This window comes from Bos grunniens, chromosome 19, assembly GCF_055505025.1.
Source record: "Bos grunniens cultivar Pamir isolate PY7600 chromosome 19, Bosgru_T2T1.0, whole genome shotgun sequence".
Taxonomy (NCBI): Eukaryota; Metazoa; Chordata; class Mammalia; order Artiodactyla; family Bovidae; genus Bos; species Bos grunniens.
This window is the reverse complement of record NC_141183.1, coordinates 54,377,081-54,399,067: the sequence shown is the minus strand read 5'-3', so window position 1 is coordinate 54,399,067 and position 21,987 is coordinate 54,377,081. Positions and strand designations below refer to the sequence as shown.

Genomic DNA, 21,987 nt, shown 5'->3' with positions numbered 1-21,987 from the left:
AAGGCAGAGCTTGGCCAGAAGATGGTTCCTCTGACTCCAGGTTTTGAGGCAGGAGATATGGGTGGGATTTGAAACTCAGAGTATCTCGCCATCACAAGGGAAAACTTAGAGAGTTCCTCTTCTATGAGTGAATATCTCTGATGAATGGTCAACATTTCTATGTCAAATCTGGAACAATTACATTTGTTCTCCTCCCTGTTCTCTGCCTCATTCCCCACTGTGGTATTTCAGAAATGATATCATTTGTTAAGTTTCTAACTATTTTCCATCATCAAAGTACATATTTACCTGCACTTTGGATTGGGTCTTTCTTGACCAAATACTTCTTGGATATTCTGCAGGATATTCTACTTTAGTGACCAAATCTTTATATACTTTGGATGATATGGCTATGAGGACAATGTTGTGGGTGGTTGGTGAACCCAGGCTAGAGAGGGTAGGAACCTTGTCCTGCTTCCTGAGGGAGCCCAGTAGTTTCTCCCGAAGGATATACTCTTGTCTCCTAGGGTCACTCTCCTTGTTGTATGGGTGATGTGTGGGCACCGGCTGGGAAACTGGTCCTGCAGATAAAGGATCTCTAAGAAGACGGATGACCTGAAGACTCTTTCCCATTCTGGGCTGAAGGAAGGTGTGAAACTAGCATTTTCTCACCTGCATATAGAGCAGCTGTAAGAAGCATCCAGAAACTTGTTGGAGAGTGTGGAGAATAAACAAGTGATATGAACTCCATGCTAGTCAGTCTAAAGTCTGAGGATAACCTCGAGTGTAATGCAGAGGATACAAGGCATTAAAAACCAATTCCTCAAGTGGAAAGTGAAAACCAGGCTTTCAACCACCAAGAAACACTTGGTCTTGTGGTTTAGAGGGAAGATGCTGAGAACAAAGGATAAGGTGATACACCCCACAATCTTCCACGTGGTCACATTGAACAAGATCACATAATTATCTACTAATACATTGAGATAGCAACATATTTGAGCAAATGCTAAATCAGAGTTGCTATTATAGGTGCTGGGGCTACTAAATTATTGAATTTATAATCTAGTTAAGTGAAACAACAGGAAAAATATGATAAAGGCTGTAACAAAGGTACTTGCAAAATGTTACTGGAACCCAGAGAAATGAATTAATTCTGCATGTGATTAATGGAGAAGGAGTTACAGAAAAGGGGATATTTGAGGACTTCAAGGTTGAGAAGGTAGTAGAAGGTATTTTAGGAAACAGAATGCATTCCCAAAGCTACAGAAATAACCAAGCTTAGGGCATATGTGAGACACCATGGATTCCTGACTAGCAATCACTTCCTGGGTAACAGGGGTACTGATGAGAAAAGTAGATGGGGCCTACATTTTGATCTTGGTGTGACATACTGAGAGTTACATGTACATATTTAAGCATGTTTTTGAATCCTGAATTAACCCAAAACAAATGTTAGATCTCTTCTAAGAGTCTAGGTTCTAAGCTGTGAGTCCTTGATATAAAAGATTATAATGAGGAATGAAAGTGGTCAGGTACAAGTTTATGAAGGTCTCTGTGATGGTGATATAAAAGATGGACTTCAGTGGACGCAGATGAAAGCTGAAAGATGACACTAAAATAATCTCTGAAGGACAACAGTTTGCAGGAGGCAGGTGGGGGTGGTGAGAAGAGATAAAGCAGGGGAGTGGAGAGGCCACTTAACCCTCATCTGTCACCTCTATCTCTGACCCTCTGCATCCTTCTTCATCTTTGTTCCCAGTCTTCCCCCACCCCAACATTTCCCTTCCCCTTCTTTCCTCTCCCTCCCTCTTAATCACCCCTCTTTATTCCTTTTTCTATTCTATTTCTCTTATTTCATCATCTTCCTTTCTCTTTTATCCTTGTATTCAGTAACATCTTCCAAAATTCATTTCTTTAAGAAGAACTCTTTCAGTGCCATTCATGGAAGATCATCACCCTTTGCTTAACCCAAAGAATCTCTCTCCTACCCTCATATCTCAGCACACACACCATCTATCCTCTTACCTCACCCAGTAAGGAACCACCTACCCCAGGGAGGGGAGGCATTCCCTCTAGCTGTTCACCCACTCATCAGTCAATACTTTTTGAGTATTGACTATCAGCAAAGATGGGTACTGTAGGGTACAAATAAATTATAAGAAGCATATTCATTCCTCTGGATTCTATAGTTGAATTATGGAGGGAAAAACATAGAAACATAAAAAGTTCATTACATATGCTGACTGTTGCATGAAAAATCTTGGTACAAAATATGTTAGAGATTCGAGGAAAGGAGAAGGCTTAAGAATAGGAGACTGCACAGAGGAGAGTGATTTCCATTTATTATTCCAGACACTCTTCTGGAGTAGAGCTATCTCCTCTCTGAAGTGTATTTACGTGTTTCTAGGTCTGTTTTCCCTCATCAACCTGTGAGTTCTTGAGAGGAGAATGTTTGTCCTATTTTTCTATCCTTAGAATTGAGCATAGAGGTGTACCAAACCTGTCTTTTACTTCTCTCCTACTCTTAAGAAAAGGATAACCTTCAGTTCTGTTAACAAATTTATCTAAAACCTAGGTAGCCAAATATTTACCCAGGAAAGATTGCTTTATTCAAGATCAGCAGAGAATTGCAATTCAGGGTCTGCACTCACAGTGAGCCATGTGTAAGTGCTTCAGTGTAAGAGAAAAAGACTGCTTTTATACAGAGGGAAAGAGAGTGGGAGACTGCAGTATCAAAGAGTCCATAGTTCTTCATGGGCTAAGTCCTCAGCAGTCTTTTCTTTTTCTTTTTTTTTTACTGTGAGAAAGTGTTGAACCATATAACTATATTCTATTTAAATTTGCAAATTTGAAATTATATGTTTAACCAGTTTTTTCCTCTACATTTTAATACAGTATAAGGAATTATAACAAGCAAAAGATTATGTGTAAAATGCTTCTAAGCTATAAAACACTATATTATATGAACATGCTCTTCAGTTCAAGAACCAGATGGTATAATAACTCTACCTGTCTATAGGTGCTTTCCATCACATTACTTCTCCCCAGATGAAACCACATTCTTGAATTTGGTGTTTATCACTCCATTGCTTATAAAAACAATTTCATCAAATATTAACATAATCAGTATATTATTTTTTTGTTTGTGCTTTATACAAATAAGACTGTACCTGAAATTCTGGGATTTGCTTTTTTTCACTCCACATTGTCTCTAAATGTCCATATTGTTTTGTTTGACTGTAATTCACTCATCTGCACTGCTGTGTGTGTAATATTCCGTTGTAAGAATAAGCTTATTTGGATTGTCCTGGTTTTTGCTCTCGAAACAACACTCTTTTGGGTGGTCTTCTACTTGTCTCCAGCTGTCATGTTGCAGAGCTTTGGGTTATATACCTTGAAATGGAATTGCTGAATCATGAGATCTTCAAAGATTTACCTTTAAAAAGTAGTGCAAAATTGCTTTCCCAAGTTGTACTGAATTACACAGTCATCAGAAGCACTGAAGTGTTCCCTTTGATTCACATCGTCATAAACAATTAATATTGTCAGACTTCTTAATTGTTGCCAATTAAGTGAATAAAAAATGGTATTTCATGATAGTCTTTGTTTTTAAACTGGAGAGATTTAAAAAATTTTAATTTATTTATTTGGCTGCACCAGGTCTTAGTTAGTACATGTGGGATCAACCTTGATCTTCACTGCCTTGAGCAGAATCTATAGTAGCAGCATGTAGGGTCTAGTTCCCTAACTGGGAATTGAATCCAGGCCCCTGCAATGGGAGGGTGGAATATTAGCCTCTGGACCACCAGGGAAGTCCAGGCTTTTTCTTTTCAATGTAGAAGTTCTTACATAACTTGGTTACTGATCTATTGTCAGTGTTTACTATAATCTTGTCTACATTGGAAGAAGGGGAGTCTTCCTTTTTCCTGTTGGTTTCTGAGGTTGTAGTAGGGTGTGAGAACTCATGTTCCCCCGATTCTACTTAACTGAAGTTTCTGTTTACTAATTTTTAAACATTTATTGAATTTTCACAGTGGGCCAAGTAACTCCAAGACAATAAAACATTGGAATCATCTTTCTAAAATGGATAAATTATATACAGTCCCACTCTGAGGAATCAACTTTGAGGCTGGTATGTAGCTTAGTAGATAATTTATCATTCTACGTGCCTTGAGAAAAGAAATATATAAACAGAGGATACAATGACTTTTTTATTGAGAACTAAATCAGAATCATAATTAATTAATCCAGGTGATTTAATTAGCTAATTTTTATAAAGTTGCAGTTAATGACATCTGACAGTAAAGGAGATTGATAAGACCTATTCACTTCTCCAGAATCAATCCAGGCTATTTTAAGGAAAGACTGGAGTTTAAAATGAACTGAAACTCTAAACATTGGAAGAACTAGTGTTTTTAGAATCCCTTTTACTTAAAAGCCACAATTTCTTATACTTTAAAAAATAAACCAGAGGGATTGTGGTTTGCTAAGTATAAATATTTGCAACAAAAGAATTCAGATCATGCTGGAAATCTCATGTAAAACAGAAAACTGTATCTAAGAATTCACAGTTTTTATTCTACACCGAGATAATAAAAATTAGCTAAACAGTTCATTATAATGTATAAGGACTATCTATACAATTCCTTATACATAATGTATAAGTTTTATAGATGGTGCAATAGAATTGGATATACATGGGGAGTCGACCTTGGGATATGGTTGGTAAAATAAATGACAAATTTATAGGGTTTGTTTCCAGTGTAGTACACAAACCTTTTCCCACCTATCTTGTTGTCCAAGATCAATTAATTTTTTTAAAGTAAGCTATCAAACCAATGGTCTTGATAATGTGAGAAAGAAACTGTCCATCATGCTAACAAGAGCAGTGAAACTCAGTCATTCTCAAATGGTGGCCCCAGATAAGTAGCATTTAGCATCACCTGAAAAGTTGTTAGAAATGTTAATTCTCTGTAGATCTCAGCCATCCAAGAGCTACTGAATCTTAGGTTTAACATCCCCTTCAGGTGATCCAGGCACATGCTTACAGTGTGAGCCACTGGTCTCTGAAATGGGTCCTTCCAAAAATCTCAGAAACTTTCAGAGAATCTGGTTTTTCAACTTTTGATCTCCTAATCTTACATGTCATGAATCTCTATAATTTTCAGTGTCCCTGTTGGCTTTTCTTTTCTTTTGCTTGTATGTGTGGTGTGTTTGATTCTGTTTTGTTTTTCTTGCTTTTTTGTCCTCAAGGCAGCCCTCTCAAATAGTAAGTGTTTTTGAGATGCTTAGAAACTTTTTAACAGCTCCTATTGTTCCCTTGCCCCCAGTGGGATCATTTCAGCTCTGCCTACTTAGATCAGTCCAATAATTTCTCCCTGGGAATACGTGCTCATCCCCAGGGTCATGACTCATACGTGTCAGTGATGCCAGAGATCAGGAAACTTTGAGGCTGTATGGAGAGAGTCTCCCAGAAAGTGTAAGACATGAACTCTCTTCTCCCATCTGGAACTGAAGGAAGGTGAGAGCCTGAGGGTTTCCACACCCTCAGATAGGTCAATGATAGGTTCTTAGAAACACTTGTTGAAGGGTGAGGAGAATAAAAAAGTGACCTCGATTTGATGGTACTAAGTCTAATGTTGGAGAAGAGCCTTGGGAAGAAATTTGGGAGCAGGAATGTACTGTTAAAACAGCTGCTTCAGGTTGCATGTAAAACCCAGTACTTTTACCAACCAAGTATAGATCTGGCCTTATGAGATAGGGAATGGAGGATAAGTAAAATCACTTTTTAAATCTCCACATAATTAATCACCTACTTAATACATTAATTTGATAATATTTATTGAGCGTGTGCTGTATCAGAGTTGGTGTTCCAAGTTCTGCGATTACCAAGATATTGAAATTAGGACATAGTTGGTTGAGGAGAGAAGCTGACAAAAATGAACGATGATAAACCTGTAACAGAGGTTTGTTTCAGATATGTGTGTGTGTGTGTGTGTGCATGCGAGTATATGTTAGTCTCTCAGTCATGTCCTATTCTTTGTGACACTATGGACTTTAGCTTGCCAGTCTCCTCTGTCCATGGAATTTTCCAGGCAAGAATACTGGAGTGGGTAGCCATTCGCTTCTCCAGGGAATCTTCCTGACCCAGGGATCAAACCTGATCTCTTGCATTGCAGACAGATTCTTTACTATCTAAGCCACAAGGGATGACTGATTTTTAATGCTAAAGAACTTGAAAAATGGGGAATTTGTTCTGAGTGGGAGAAAGAGTGAGAAGAGTGACGGAGAGGGTCACATTCACATGAATATTTTCTAGGGTTGAGAAGATGGAAAGAATTGTAAGAAATAAACATGGAAAGAAATATGCAGCATGTTTAAGACTGTAATTCATTAAAGAGCTAGTGGGTCATTGGAGGCAGAGTTACTGGTTAGAAAGCAGATGGTGCTTACATTTAGAGCCCTGTGTGACATGCCGAGTTGCTTGCATATGTATGTGTTTCTACCCTGACTTGATCCACAAAATATTAAATGTGGTTCCTAAGGGGCTCTGGTGGAATCACTAAAGAATAGACATGAGAGGGGGACATTATCAGATCTATTTAGAAAGGTCTCATGGACAGCTGTGTAGAAGGTGTACTGGAATGAAAGAGAAAGGGAAAAATTAAAAGGGAGTGATCCCTGAGAGAGAATGGATTCCAGGAGGTCAAGTGAGAGTGGGTGGAGATTGAGAGGAAGCTGAAGGCATGGGGAAGGCAGTTAGCCCTCACCTGTCACCTCTATCTCTTGCCCTCTGAGTCCTTCATTTTTGTTCCCACTCCCTCCCCTGCGACACCACCCTTTCCTGTCTCCTTCTTTCACCATTATATTCCCCTATCTTCCTTCCTTATGATTTTCTTTCTCTCTGAATTCTTTGTTTATTTCTTTTACTTCAATAATTTTTTCTTCTACCCTTGGATCAATACCACTACCATCTGAAATTGCTGTCCTTTCAGAAGAGCTCTGTCTCCTTCAAACAACGTATTTATCTATTTCTTCACTAATGAAATAGTTACCCCTTTGCCACTTTCCCACTATAATCTGGGGAGCCTCATCCAGTAAGGGTCACCTACCCGGGGGATGGAAAGAAATGGAATGTCACAGGTGTGCCACTGTGGCCAGAGGCTCCTTCACATGTCCTGACCCCTAATAGCTTTTCACCCACTTAGCAGTTAACACCAGGCACTTGTTAATTACTGACTATGGGCACTGCAGGGCACAGTTAAACTGAGAAATCAAGACCTATGTGTCTAGCACATTATGGGTGCATTGTGAAGGAAAAACACAGACGCATGAAAAGTCCATTAACACTTTCTGATGTGTTCATTGTTGCATGAAAAATGATTGATGCCATAACCATTATTTCTATTAACTGTAAATGGAAAGTAACCTTCAAAGTGCATAAAACATAAGAAATTTTTTAAAAGGAAAAATGACTAGCATAAAAATGTAGTCGAGGCTGCTGTGGACTGGGAGACTGCACAGAAGAGAGTGATTAACATTTATTATTCCAAATACTGTTTATGAAATTTATGTTATTTTATTTAATCCCTTAGCCAAATTCTATAAAGAAAATGTATTTCTTTCAGATGTGGAAACTGAGACTCAGATTAAGTAATTTACTCAAGTCCAAATCTCAAGGAAATAGCTCTGAAATATGATTTTGGTTCTATTGAATTCTAAGTGTCTTCCCACCACGAGATTGCACTGAATCTTGGAAAGGCAAATGGCTTGTGTCTTTGGATGGCTTTAAGATAACTCACATATGTGTATCCCAGCAAAAACTAGTAAACTGTTTGAGACAAAGTCATTCAATCAGCACTTGGTATTGTCATCTGTACATAAGAATGTCCATTACATTGACTTGGACAACTGAATTGAGCCCTTGAGCACTAAGAGGACAAGCAACAACTTCATGCCTGTCTGTCTCTGGTGTGTTTTCCTTAGGTGTATGGAGAAGACACCATGGATTCAGGGAACCTCACATGGGTATCAGAATTTGTCTTCCTAGGGTTCTCACAGTATCAGGAGCTCCAGCTTTTCTTGTTTCTGGTTTTCCTGCTTGTCTACACCACCACTGTCATGGGAAACCTCCTCATCATGGTGACAGTGACCTCTGATTCCAGGCTCCACACACCCATGTATTTCCTGCTGAGAAATATGGCTGTTATAGATGTCTGCTTCTCCTCAGTCACTGCCCCGAAGATGCTAGTGGACATCCTTGCTGAGAAGAAGACCATCTCCTACCAGGGCTGCATGGCCCAGATCTTCTTCTTCCACTTTCTGGGAGGTGGGACTGTCTTCTTCCTCTCAGTGATGGCCTATGATCGCTACATAGCTATCTCCCGGCCCCTCCACTACGTCACCATCATGAACACTCGAGTGTGTGTGGGGCTGGTGGTGGCTGCCTGGGTAGGGGGCTTGGTCCACTCCATTGTCCAGCTGATTATGATGCTCCCATTGCCTTTCTGTGGACCCAACATCCTAGATAACTTCTACTGTGACATTCCACAAGTGCTGAGGCTTGCCTGCAGAGACACCTCCCTCCTGGAGTTCCTTATGATCTCCAACAGTGGGATGCTGGTCCTCATCTGGTTCCTCCTCCTTCTGATCTCTTACACAGTCATTCTGGTGGTGTTGAGGTCCCACTCTGGGCAGGTGAGGAGGAAGGCAGCTTCCACCTGCACCACTCACATCATTGTCGTGTCTATGGTCTTCATTCCTTGTATCTATATTTATGCCCGGCCCTTTACCTCTTTTCCCATGGACAAAGCTGTGTCCATCAGCCAAACGGTTATCACCCCCATGCTCAACCCAATGATCTACACCCTGAGGAACCAGGAGATGCAGGCAGCAGTGAAGAGATTAGGCAAGCGCCTAGTGATTTCCAGGAGGGAGTGAACTTAAAATAGGTTGATTTTAAATGACAAATCTTCTCACTGAACCTTTGTTTTCCATGTGGGATGTGGAGGAAAGTCTTTATGGAGTGTGACAGTTGAAATTAAACCAATATTTCTACCGACATTTTCCTGTGTCAGCTATTTTGTTAGTTACTTTCAGACTTCTCTCTCATTCTTACAAAACTGACAGAAGGTATGGTAGTATTATACAGTTTTACAAATGGGAAAACTCAGAGAGAAAAGACTTGCTCAGTGATGAACAGCAAGTGAGGGGCAGAGCTTGGTCAGAAGATGGTTCCTCGACTCCAGGTTTTGAGGCAGGAGATATGGGTGGGATTTGAAACTCAGAATATCTCACCATCACAAGGGAAAACTTACAGAGTTCCTCTTCTATGGGTGAATATCTCTGACAAATGGTCAACGTTTCTATGTCAAATCTGGAACAATTACATTTGTTCTCCTCCCTGCTCTCTGCCTCATTCTCCACTGTGGTATTTTGGAAATGATATCATTTGTTAAGTTTCTAACTATTTTCCATCATCAAAGTACATATTTACCTGCACTTTGGATTGGGTCTTTCTTGACCAAATACTTCTTGGATATTCTGCAGGATATTCTACTTTAGTGACCAAATCTTTATATACTTTGCATGATATGGCTATAAGGACAATGTTGTGGGTGGTTGGGGAACCCAGGCTAGAGAGGGTAGGAACCTTGTCCTGCTTCCTGAGGGAGTCCAGTAGTTTCTCCCCAAGGATATACTCTTGTCTCCTCGGGTCACTCTCCTTGTTGTATGGGTGATGTGTGGGCACTGGCTGGGAAACTGATCCTGCAGATAAAGGATCTCTAAGAAGACGGATGACCTGAAGACTCTTTTCCATTCTGGGCTGAAGGAAGGTGTGAAACTAGGATTTTCTCACCTGCATATAGAGCAGCTGTAAGAAGCATCCAGAAACTTGTTGGAGAGTGTGGAGAATAAACAAGTGATATGAACTCCATGCTAGTCAGTCTAAAGTCTGAGGATAACCTCAAGTGTAATGCAGAGGATACAAGGCATTCAAAACCAATTCCTCAAGTGGCAAGTGAAAACCAGGCTTTAACCAGTAAGTTACACTTGGTCTTGTAACATATAGCGTATGTGAGACACCGTGGATTCCTGACTAGCCATCAGTTCCCAGGTGACAGAGATACTGATAAGAAAGGTAGATGGAGCCTATGTTTTAGAACTTGGTGTGACCCACTGAGAGGGAGTTTCATGCACATATGTAAGCATGTCTTTGAACCATGAATTAACCCACAATGCATGTTAGGCAGCTTCTAAGAGTCTGAGTTGTTTGTTTGTTTGTTTTTAATAGTCAAAACTATTTTATTTATCCAAAAAGAAACAAGAAAAAAGATCCAAAAAAATTGAAACATGTATATTATCATATGTGGAACAGATCGCCAGTCCAGGTTCGATGCATGAGACAGGGTGCTCAGGGCTGGTGCACTGAGATGACCCTGAGGGATGGGATGGGGAGGGAGGTGGGAGGGGGGTTCAGGATGGGGAACTGTAGAAATTATAGAGATTAATTTATTTTAAAAAAATAAACTTAAAATCTGTAGAACTAATAGAAAACAAAAACTAAGATGATAAATATAAACATGTATATCAGTAATTACATTAAATTTATTCAGACTAAATGTCCCAGTTAAAACAACAAAGATTGTTATATTGAATAAAAATTTAAAATCTTATTTTATGCAGCTTACAAGACAAAACTTACATGTAATTTAATAGAGTGAAATAATATTATACATAGCATTCAAACACTAACTAAAAAAAAAGCTCCCTGGGACAACCCAGAGGGATGGGGTGTGGAGGGAGTTGGGAGGGAGGGTTCAGGATGGGGGGGACACATGTCCACCCATGGCTGATTCATGTCGATGTATGGCAAAAAACCACCACAATATTATAAAGTAATTATTCATCAATTAAAATTAATTAATTTTTGAAAACCACAAAATAGCCAATGCAGATAGACTAATATTAGAAAAGTAGATTTGTTAAAATAATAAAGAGTGATAATTCATAATATTAGATGAGAAATACACTGAGAAGATAGAATAATTCTAAATTTGTGTGTACCTAAAACATCACCTGTGAATATATAAAGCCAATATCAGCATCATTAAATGTAGAATTTTTTTTTAATCCCAGAAGCATAGTTGTAGATATTAATATACATCTAAGATTCTGAGTTTTAAGCTGTGAGTCCTTGACAGTCATTAAAAGATTATAATGAGCAAGCAAGGTGATCAGATACCAGGTTAGAAAGGTCTTTATGACAGTGACATAGAAGATGGAGTGAAGTGGATGCAGATGGAAGCGGAAGGATGAGGCTAAAATGACCCCTATTGGATAACAGATTGCAGGAGTCAGGTAAGGGGGTGGAAAGGCAGGGGAGTGAGGAGGCCACTTAACCCTCACTTGTCACCTCTATCTCTTACCCTCCATGTCCTCCTTCATCTTTATTCCCAGTCCTCCCCTCCCCTCCATCTTTACATTCCCCTTCCTTCCTCTCCCTTCCTATTAATCTCCCCTCTTTATTGCTTTGTCTATTTTATTTCTCTTATATCAACATCTTCCTTTCTCTTCTATCCTTATATTCAGTAACATCTTCTAAAATTCTAGTTTCACTAAGAAGAGTTCTTCCATTCCCCCTCATACAAGATCTATCACCCCTTTTTTAACCCAGACAATCTCTCACCCCCGTCTCATGTTGCAGCACACACACCACATATTCTGTTACTTCACCCAGTAAGGGACCATCTACACCAGTGAAGGAAGGCATTCCCTATAGATATTCACCCACATGGCAGTCAAAAGATTTTTATTTTATTTTATTTTTTAACTTTACAATATTGTATTGGTTTTGCCATATATCAAAATGAATCCACCACAGGTATACATGTGTTCCCCATCCTGAACCCTCCTCACTCCTCCCTCACCATACCATCCCTCTGGGTCGTCCCAGTGCACCAGCCCCAAGCATCCAGTATCGTGCATCGAACCTGGACTGGCGACTTGTTTCATATACGATATTATACATGTTTCAATGCCATTCTCCCAAATCATCCCACCCTCTTCCTCTCCCACAGAGTCCAAAAGACTGTTCTATATATCAGTGTCTCTTTTGCTGTCTCATATACAGGGTTATTATTCCCATTTTTCTAAATTCCATATATATGCGTTAGTATACTGTATTGGTGTTTTTCTTTCTGGCTTACTTCACTCTGTATAATAGGCTCCAGTTTCATCCATCTCATTAGAACTGATTCAAATGTATTCTTTTTAATGGCTGAGTAATACTCCACTGTGTATATATACCACAACTTTCTTATCCATTCATCTGCTGATGGACATCTAGGTTGTTTCCATGTCCTGGCTATTATACACAGTGCTGCAATGAACATTGGGACACACGTGTCTCTTTCCCTTCTGGTTTCCTCAGTGTGTATGCCCAGCAGTGGGATTGCTGGATCATAAGGCAGTTCTATTTCCAGTTTTTCAAGGAATCTCCACACTGTTCTCCATAGTGGCTGTACTAGTTTGCATTCCCACCAACAGTGTAAGAGGGTTCCCTTTTCTCCACACCCTCTCCAGCATTTATTCCTTGTAGACTTTTGGATAGCAGCCATTCTGACTGGCATGAAATGGTACCTCACTGTGGTTTTGATTTGCATTTCTCTGATAATGAGTGATGTTGAGCATCTTTTCATGTGTTTGTTAGCCATCTGTATGTCTTCTTTGGAGAAGTGTCTATTTAGTTCTTTGGCCCATTTTTTGATTGGGTAGCTTATTTTTCTGGAATTGAGATGTAGGAGTTGCTTGCATATTTTTGAGATTAGTTGTTTGTCAGTTGCTTCATTTGCTATTATTTTCTCCCATTCTGAAGGCTGTCTTTTCACCTTGCTAATAGTTTCCTTTGTTGTGCAGAAGCTTTTAAGTTTAATTAGGTCCCATTTGTTTATTTTTGCTTTTATTTCCAATATTCTGGGAGGTGGGTCATAGAGGATCCTGCTGTGATGTATGTCAGAGAGTGTTTTGCCTATGTTCTCCTCTAGGAGTTTTATAGTTTCTGGTCTTACGTTGAGATCTTTAATCCATTTTGAGTTTATTTTTGTGTATGGTGTTAGAAAGTGTTCTAGTTTCGTTCTTTTACAAGTGGCTGACCAGTTTTCCCAGCACCACTTGTTAAAGAGATTGTATTTAATTCATTGTATATTCTTGCCTCCTTTGTCAAAGATAAGGTGTCCATATGTGTGTGGATTTATCTCTGGGCTTTCTATTTTGTTCCATTGATCTATATTTCTGTCTTTGTGCCAGTACCATACTGTCTTGATGACTGTGGCTTTGTAGTAGAGCCTGAAGTCAGGCAGGTTGATTCCTCCAGTTCCATTCTTCTTTCTCAACATTGCTTTGGCTATTCGAGGTTTTTTGTATTTCCATACAAATTGTGAAATTATTTGTTCTAGCTCTGTGAAGAATACCGTTGGTAGCTTGATAGGAATTGCATTGAATCTATAGATTGCTTTGGGTAGTATACTCATTTTCACTATATTGATTCTTCCAATCCATGAACATGGTATATTTCTCCATCTATTAGTGTCCTCTTTGATTTTTTTCACCAGTGTTTTATAGTTTTCTATATATAGGTCTTTAGTTTCTTTAGGTAGATATATTCCTAAGTATTTTATTCTTTTCATTGCAATGGTGAATGAAATTGTTTCCTTAATTTCTCTTTCTATTTTCTCATTATTAGTGTATAGGAATGCAAGGGATTTCTGTGTGTTGATTTCATATCCTGCAACTTTGCTATATTCATTGATTAGTTCTAGTAATTTTCTGGTGGAGTCTTTAGGGTTTTCTATGTAGAGGATCATGTCATCTGTAAACAGTGAGAGTTTTACTTCTTCTTTTCCAGTTTGGATTCCTTTTATTTCTTTTTCTGCTCTGATTGCTGTGGCCAAAACTTCCAAAACTATGTTGAATAGTAATGGTGAAAGTGGGCACCCTTGTCTCATTCCTGACTTTAGAGGAAATGCTTTCAATTTTTCACCATTGAGGATAATGTTTGCTGTGGGTTTGTCATATATAGCTTTTATTATGTTGAGGTATGTTCCTTCTATTCCTGCTTTCTGGTGAGTTTTTATCATAAATGGATGTTGAATTTTGTCAAAGGCTTTCTCTGCATCTATTGAGATAATCATATGGTTTTCATCTTTCAGTTTGTTAATGTGGTGTGTTACATTGATTGATTTGTGGATATCAGTCAAAAGATTTTGAGTATTGACTATCAGAAAAGATGGGTACTGTAGGGCACAAATAAATTATAAGATGCATATTTATCCCTCTGCAAACATTTAGTTGAATTATGGATGGAAAATACAGAAACACAAAAAGTTCCTTAACATTATGATGTGGTAACTGTTGCATAAAAAATTTTGGTACAAAATATATTAGATTTTCAAGGAAGGGAAGAGGGTTTAAAGTAGGAGACTACACAGAGGAAAGTGTTTGCCGTTTATTATTCCAGACACTCTTGTAGGGACCTTGTGTGTTATTTTATTTAATCCTCTAGACAATTCTATAAAGAAAGTCATTTTTATTCCTACCATACAAATGTGGAAACTTAGAGAGGTTAAGTAATTTCTCCAGGGTCAAATATCAAGGAAATAGAAATTTAACTGCAGATCTGTTGAACTCCAAGTGTCTTACCACCAGTAGATAACACTGAATCTTTGAAAGGCAGGTTGCATGTGTCTCTGGATAGCATTAAGCTATCTTGTGAATATATACTTGTGTTTGTGTTCAACTGCTCAGTCATGCCTGACTGTTTTTGACCTCATGGACTGTGACCTGCCAGGCTCCTCTGTCTATGGGTCTTTTCAGGCAAAAATACTGGAGTGGATGGCCATTTCCTCCTCCTGGGGATCTTCCCAACACAGGGATTAAACCTACCTCTCCTGTGTCTCCTGCATTGACAGGCAGACTCTTTACCACTGAGCCTCCTGGGAAGCCCCTGATGAATATATATCACAGAACCAACTAGTGAACTCTCCAGAGACAAGACCATTAAGTCAGCCCCAGGTATTATTATCTGCACATGAAAATCCATCATCGAGACCTGGACACTCAATTTGAGTGAGCCCCTGAGCAATAAGGCATCACTCTCCTGGTGTGTTTTCTTTAGATGTATGGAGAAGATACCATGGAATCAGGGAATCTCTCATGTAAATCACAATTTATCCTGGAGCTCTCCCAGACTCAGGAGCTCCAGCTCTTCCTGTTTCTGGTGTTCCTGTTGGTCTGCACCACCACTGTCATGGGAAACCACCTCACCATGTTCACAGTGACCTCTGATTCCAGGCTCCACACACCCATGTATTTTCTGCTGTGAAACTGGGCAGTCATAGATGTCTGTTTCTCCTCAGTCCCTGCCCCAAAGATGCTGGTGGACTTCCTCGCTGAGAAGAAGACCATCTCCTATTAGGGCTACGAGGCTCAGGTCTTTTTCTCCACTTTCTGGGAGGTATCATGACCTTCTTCTCTATGAAGGTCTATGACCATTACCTAGCCATCTCCCAGCCCCTCTACTATGTCACCATCACAAGCATTCAGCTCTGTGTGGGATTGGTGGCGACAGCCTGGATGGTAGGTTTTGTTCATTCCATCTCCCAACTGGTCCTGATGCTCCCCCTGCCTTTTTGTGGCCCCAAGGTCCTAGATAACTTCTACTGTGATGTTCCACAGGTACAGAGACTCGCCTGCACTGACACTTCTGTCTTGGAGTTCCTCATGATCTGCAACAGTGGGATGCTGATGTCATCTGTTTCCTCCTCCTCCTGGTCTCCTACTCAGTCATCCTGGTGATGCTGAGGTCCCACTCAGGGCAGGCAAGGAGGAAGGCAGCTTCCACCTGTACCACCCCTGTTCTCCTGGTGTCTGTGGTCTTCATTCCAAGCATCTACCTCTATTCCAGGCCCTTCTCTTCCTTCTCCATGGTCCAGTCTGTATCCAGCAGCCACATGATCAAGAACCCCATGCTTGCCCATGATCTGCACCCTGATGGACCAGGAGATGCAGGCAGCACTGAAGAGATTGCACTCACATCAGTTGGATTGTACAAGGGAATGACAGTGGGTAGATCACTTTGGCCTTGTCTTCCACTTGTAAAGTGGAGACAGAGCTGCTGTGTCTGCCCTCTTCATATCTCCTGGATGTGTTGTGATGGTCCTCATAGAAGTCAATGCACAGTGAACATAAGCAACATATTCAGATTTTTAGGAAAATGGATAGTATCCTTATTTTTGTTTCTGATGGTTGTTTGAACACTCCTATAATGAGAGAATGTGTTGTCACAGAAACATTCTGGAAAGTCCCACCCTCCTTTCTGCCTTCTTGGTGGACTGTTTCTTCTTAGGATGACAGAATTTCCCCAGAAGAGCAGTTCTGTTTTTTGTATTTTGACCCCTTTACCTAGTATCCCATTTAAGCATGAGTCTGGGTTGTTGGAAACTGCCCAGCACTCTGAGTCTTAAGCCTTCAATCGAAGACCCTAACCCATCACTTACCAAAGGATGACCACCTTGAATGAGATACCTGAGGTCTCTTAGCCTCGTAACATTTTCCTCAACACACTTGCTAGAATTAATATCTGTCCCAAACTACTGTGAGAAAACATTGTACCATATATTTTATTTAATTTGAAAACTTTAAATTATATAAATGTTGTTTTCTCTATATTTTAATACAGTATAAGTAATTATAACAAGTGAAAGATTATGTATACAATGCTTCTAAGGTATAAAACACTATATTATATTATATGAACACTCATGAATATGCTACAGTTCAAGAACCAGCCTGTACTAATAACTTATACCTGGCTATAGGTGCTTTCCATCACATCACTTCTTCGGAGATGAAACCACATTCTTGAATTTAGTGTTTATCATTCCATTGCTTATAAAAACAATTTTATCACATATTAACATATTCAGTATATTGCTTTGTTTTGCTTTTTTGAGATTTATACAAATGAAAGATTGCACAGAATATTCTAGAATTTGCTTTCTTCACTCAACATCCTTTCTAAATGTCCACATTGCTTTGTTTGGCTATATTTCATTTATATGCACTGCTGTGTAATAGTCCATTGTAAGAATAAGTTTATTTGGATTGTTTCCAGTTTTTACTCTTGGAACCACACTCTTTTGAATGTTCTACTTGTCTTCAGTTGTTATGTTGAGGAGCTATGGATTAAATACCTTGAAATGGAATTGCTGAATTGTGAGATCTTCAAAGATTTACTTTTACAGAGTAGTGCCAAACTGTTTTCCAAAGTTGTACCAAATTACATGGTCAGCTGCATTGCTGAGGTTGATGCACATACTCCTAATTGTTACTATTGTTGGACTTCTTAACTTTGGCCAATTAAGTGAATAAAAAATGGTATATCACTGCAGTCTTTTTTTTTAAAACTGGAGGATTTTTAAAAAACATTTATTTATTTATGGGTCTTGGTCGCTGCGTGTGGGATCTTCCTTAATCTTCATTGCCTTGTGCAGAATCTTTAGTAGCAGCATGTAGGGTCTAATGAGGAATAGTTCCCTAATGAGGAATTGAACCCAGGCCCTGCAATGGGAGCATGGAATATTAGCCTCTAGACCACCAGGGAAGTCCTAGCTTTTTATTTTTAATGTAGAAGTTCTTATGTAACTTGGTTACTGATCTATTGTCAGTGTTTAGTATTGTCTATATTTATTATAACTCCTCTCAGTTTGTAGTTTGTCTTCTTTATTTTTGTGTTAGGGTTATCAATCTTTCATTTTAGTATTGGGTTTTATTTTTTAAAACTGCTTCTTACTCAGAGGACAGAAATATATTCTTGCTTCTTTCAAAGCATGCTAATTATATATAAACTTTTCTATTTCCTTGGTCTTTTCAGTTTTCTTCTCATTAATTTTTCTATTTATTTTGTTTTGTTCTCTTTGTTGGCAGCCTTTTTTAAACTCCTGGTGATTCCTGGCTATTTATATTTAAGAGCAAGGCAATAAAATACTAATTGGTACCTCAATGTATTGAAGCTTTTAGATTTTACCTTAGGGATTCTGGTGGAAATCAGCTCTTTATTGGAGGAGACCCAAGTGCCAATATACAGAGGTCTATTTTTCTAGAGTTGTTGTTTCTGCAAAGAAAAATGATTTCCTGTCTTTGTCTTAGATGCTCAAGTGATGAGGAAAGTGATGGATCAGTAGCTCTAATTCTTACCTGACCTCCTTCTCTCATTTACATACTTTTGATTTCGTGACCTCCACTGTTAGAAGAGGTTTTACTGTAAGACAGACTTCATGTCACTTTTAACAGTCTCTCGCCTCTGTTTCATCATATTCATTCCCTATTCAGGTGCTTTAAACAAGATAGCCTTCCTCTTGGGGGTCTATTCAAAGCCATTCCCAACCACTTCCCCCTTGTTTGTCCCCCTCATGTGTTCATTTTCCCACAACCCTTAGAAGCTAGATTTGCTCATGTGATCCAGGAATGAAAATTACAACAGTGTGTTAGCCAGGGTGCTTCTGGAAAAGCTTTCTCTTCCCTGTGTAGAGGCAAGAGATGCAGGAGGAGAAAGAAATGGCTCTCTACCTGATTCCTCACCTCCAGCCTTTTTAAAAAGTCTGTTTTTAAATTGGAGGATAATTGCTTTACAATGTTGTGTTGGTTTCTGGTGTACATCAACATGAATCAGCTATAAGTATACATATATATCCTCCCTCTGAGCCTCCCCCCTCCCACTTCCCCCATCCCACCCTTCTGTGTGCATGTGTGTGCACTACGTTGCTTCAGTCGTGTCTGACTCTTTGCGACCCTATGGACCGTACCCTGCCAGTCTCCTCTGTCCGGGGGATTCTCCAAGCAAGAGTACTGGAGTGGGTTGCCATTTCCTCCTCCAGGGCATCTTCCCAACCCAGGGACGGAATCAGCCTCTCTTACATCCCTTCATTAGCAGGCTGGCTCCTTACCACTAGCGCCCCTTGGGAAACCCTCCCACCATTCTGCTGCTGCTGCTGCTAAGTCACTTCATTCGTGTCCGACTCTGTGCGACCCCATAGACGGCAGCCCACCAGGCTCCTCCGTCGCTGGGATTCTCCAGGCAAAAACACTGGAGTGGGTTGCCATTTCCTTCTCCAGTGCATGAAAGTGAAAAGTGAAAGTGAAGTCGCTCAGTCGTGTCCAACTCCTAGCGACCCCATGGACTGCAGCCTACCAGGCCCCTCTGTCCATGGGATTTTCCAGGCAAGAGTACTGCAGTGGGGTGCCATTGCCTTCTCCTCCCACCATTCTAGGTCATCACAAAGCACCAAGCTGAGTTCCCTGTTTTATACAGCAACTTCCCACTAGCTACCTAGTCTACATTTGGTGATGTATATATGTCAATGCTACTGTCCATTCATCCCACCTTCTCCTTCCCAATCTGGGTCCGCAAGCTGATTCTCTACATCTGTCTCACTATTCCTGCCCTGAAAATAGGTTCATAAATACCATTTTTCTAGATTCCATATATATCTGTTGATATACAATACTTGTTTTTCTCTTTCTGACTTACTTTCTGTCATACTTCACTCTATGTGACAGACTCTAGGTTCAACCACTTCACTACAAATGACCCAATTTCATTTTTAGGCCTGAGTAATATTCCATTGTCGGAGAAGGCAATAGCAACCCACTCCAGTACTCTTGCCTGGAAAATCCCATGGACAGAGGGGCCTGGTAGGCTGCAGTCCATGGGGTTGCTAGGAGTCAGACACAACTGAGCAACTTCACTTTCACTTTTCACTTTCATGCACTGGAGAAGGAAATGGCAACCCACTCCAGTGTTCTTGCCTGGAGAATCCCAGGGACGGAGAGCCTGGTGGGCTGCCGTCTATGGGGTCGCACAGAGTCGGATACGACTGAAGCGACTTAGCAGCAGCAATATTCCATTGTATATATATGTACCACATCTTTATCCATTCATCTGTTGATGAACATCTAGGTTACTTCCATGTCCTGACTATTGTAAATAATAACCTCCAGCCCTTAGATGTGTCAGGACACACACCATAATGAAGAATGAAGCATCTTGGCTCAGAAGGGAGAGGCCCAGGGCATCACAGACTCACTACGTGTCCTGATATTACTGAGTTGTGGGTCCCTCTTGGCTCACTATCTTTCACTCCTGATTTTTCTTAATTACCTTTTTATCTTCCTCCTTCCTTCTTGGCTCCCATCTCCCTTTCCCCTTCTCCTCTAGCTCTTTACAGCCTCACATCTTTGATGATTTTGAAGCTCAGATGGCCTGAGTCCCAAACACAGGACAGGTATAAACCTTTAACTGCCTTCATTAAGTCTTCTCTGAAACGGGAGGGTATAAATAAACAAAGGAGCTATATACCACTATGTCCATCCTCTCAACTCTCCCCTCTCTCCTCCTCCCTGCTGCCACATAGACCTGGTCTGCAGGTCACTCTTTTGCAAACCTCCTCCACGTGTTCTCACCTCCCTGAATGTAAAACCTTTATGTATGAGCCTGGTTCTTTAACTCTATGCAGAGTGATCCCTGCCTGCTCTCCACCTAATGTCCCACCTCTTACCCTGTGCTCCAGCCTCGATGAGGCTTTCAGGGTTCATGGAGTGTATGCTCCCCCATTTCAGCTCTGGATCTCTGTTCTTCCTGGCAGATACACACTTTCCCTCTTTTGTCTGCTAACACACTTGAACTTCTCTTTTTAAATGTCATCACTGCTCCAAAGTCTTTCTTCTTTTCCAGTCATGGTTAGCTGCTCAGCCTTTAAACATTTGAGCATTCGCCTGGTAGAGCTATCTCCTCTCTGAAGTGCATTTATGTGTTTCTAGGTCTGTTTTCCTCATCAGCCTAGAGAAGAGAACGTATGTCATATATTTGTATCTTCAGCATTGAGCATAGAGGTTACCCAATCTGCCTTTTATTGCTCTTCTACTCTTAAAAAGGATAACTTTCAGTTATGCAAATAAATGCTGATCTAAATAAAAATGACCACATGGACCACAGCTTTGTCTAACTCAATGAAACTATGAGCCATGCTGTGTAGGGCCACCCAAGATGGACAGGTCAGGTGGAGAGTTCTGACAACATGTGTTCCACTGAGAAGGAAATGGCAAACCACTTCAGCATTCTTCCCTTGAGAACCCCAAGAACAGTATGAAAAGGCAAAAAGATAGGACACTGAAAGATGAACCTACCCAGGTTGGTAGGTGCCCAATATGCTACTGGAGAAAAGTGGAGAAATAACTCCAGAAAGAATGAAGACATGGAGCCAAAGTGAAAACAGCACCCAGTTATGGATGTGACTGGTGATGGAAGTAAAGTCTGAAGCTGTGAAGAACAATATTGCATAGGAACCTGGAATCTTAGGTCCATGAATCAAGGTAAATTCAGTTCAGTTCAGTTCAATCACTCAGTCATGTCCGACTCTTTGTGACCCCATGGACAGCAGCACACCAGGTTTCCCTGTCCGTCACCAACTCCCAGAGATTACTTAAACTCATGTCCATTGAGTTGGTGATGCCATCCAACCCTCTCATCCTCTGTCTTCCCCTTCTCCTCCTCCCTTCAGTCTTTCCCAGCATTAGGATCTTTTCCAAGGAGTCAGTTCTTCTCATCAGGTGGCCAAAGTATTGGAGTTTCTGCTTCAGCATCCATCCTTCCAATGAATATTCAGGACGAATTTCCTTTAGGACTGACTGGTTGGATCTCCTTGAGTTCAAGGAACTCTCAAGAGTCTTCTCCAACACCACAGTTCAAAAGCATCAATTCTTCAGTCCTCAGCTTTGTTTATAGTCCAACTCTCACATCCATATGTGACTACTGGAAAAACCATAGCCTTGACTAGATGGACCTTTGTTGGCAATGTAATGTCTCTGCTTTTTAATATGCTGTCTGCTGCTGCTGCTAAGTTTCTTCAGTTGTGTCTGACTCTGTGCATCCCCATAGATAGCAGCCCACCA

General features: G+C 40.3%; 1 protein-coding gene and 1 pseudogene across 1 annotated transcript; both read left to right on the top strand.

The window, feature by feature from the left end:
- The first annotated feature begins 7,983 nt into the window (after positions 1-7,983).
- On the top strand, positions 7,984-8,919 carry LOC147352719 (olfactory receptor 4D1-like). The gene has a single exon (XM_086360999.1). The coding sequence runs from the start codon at positions 7,984-7,986 to the stop codon at positions 8,917-8,919; it is 936 nt and encodes a 311-aa protein (XP_086217125.1).
- Positions 8,920-15,172: 6,253 nt separating this feature from the next.
- On the top strand, positions 15,173-16,424 carry LOC147352718 (olfactory receptor 4D2-like; annotated as a pseudogene).
- Positions 16,425-21,987: the final 5,563 nt, after the last annotated feature.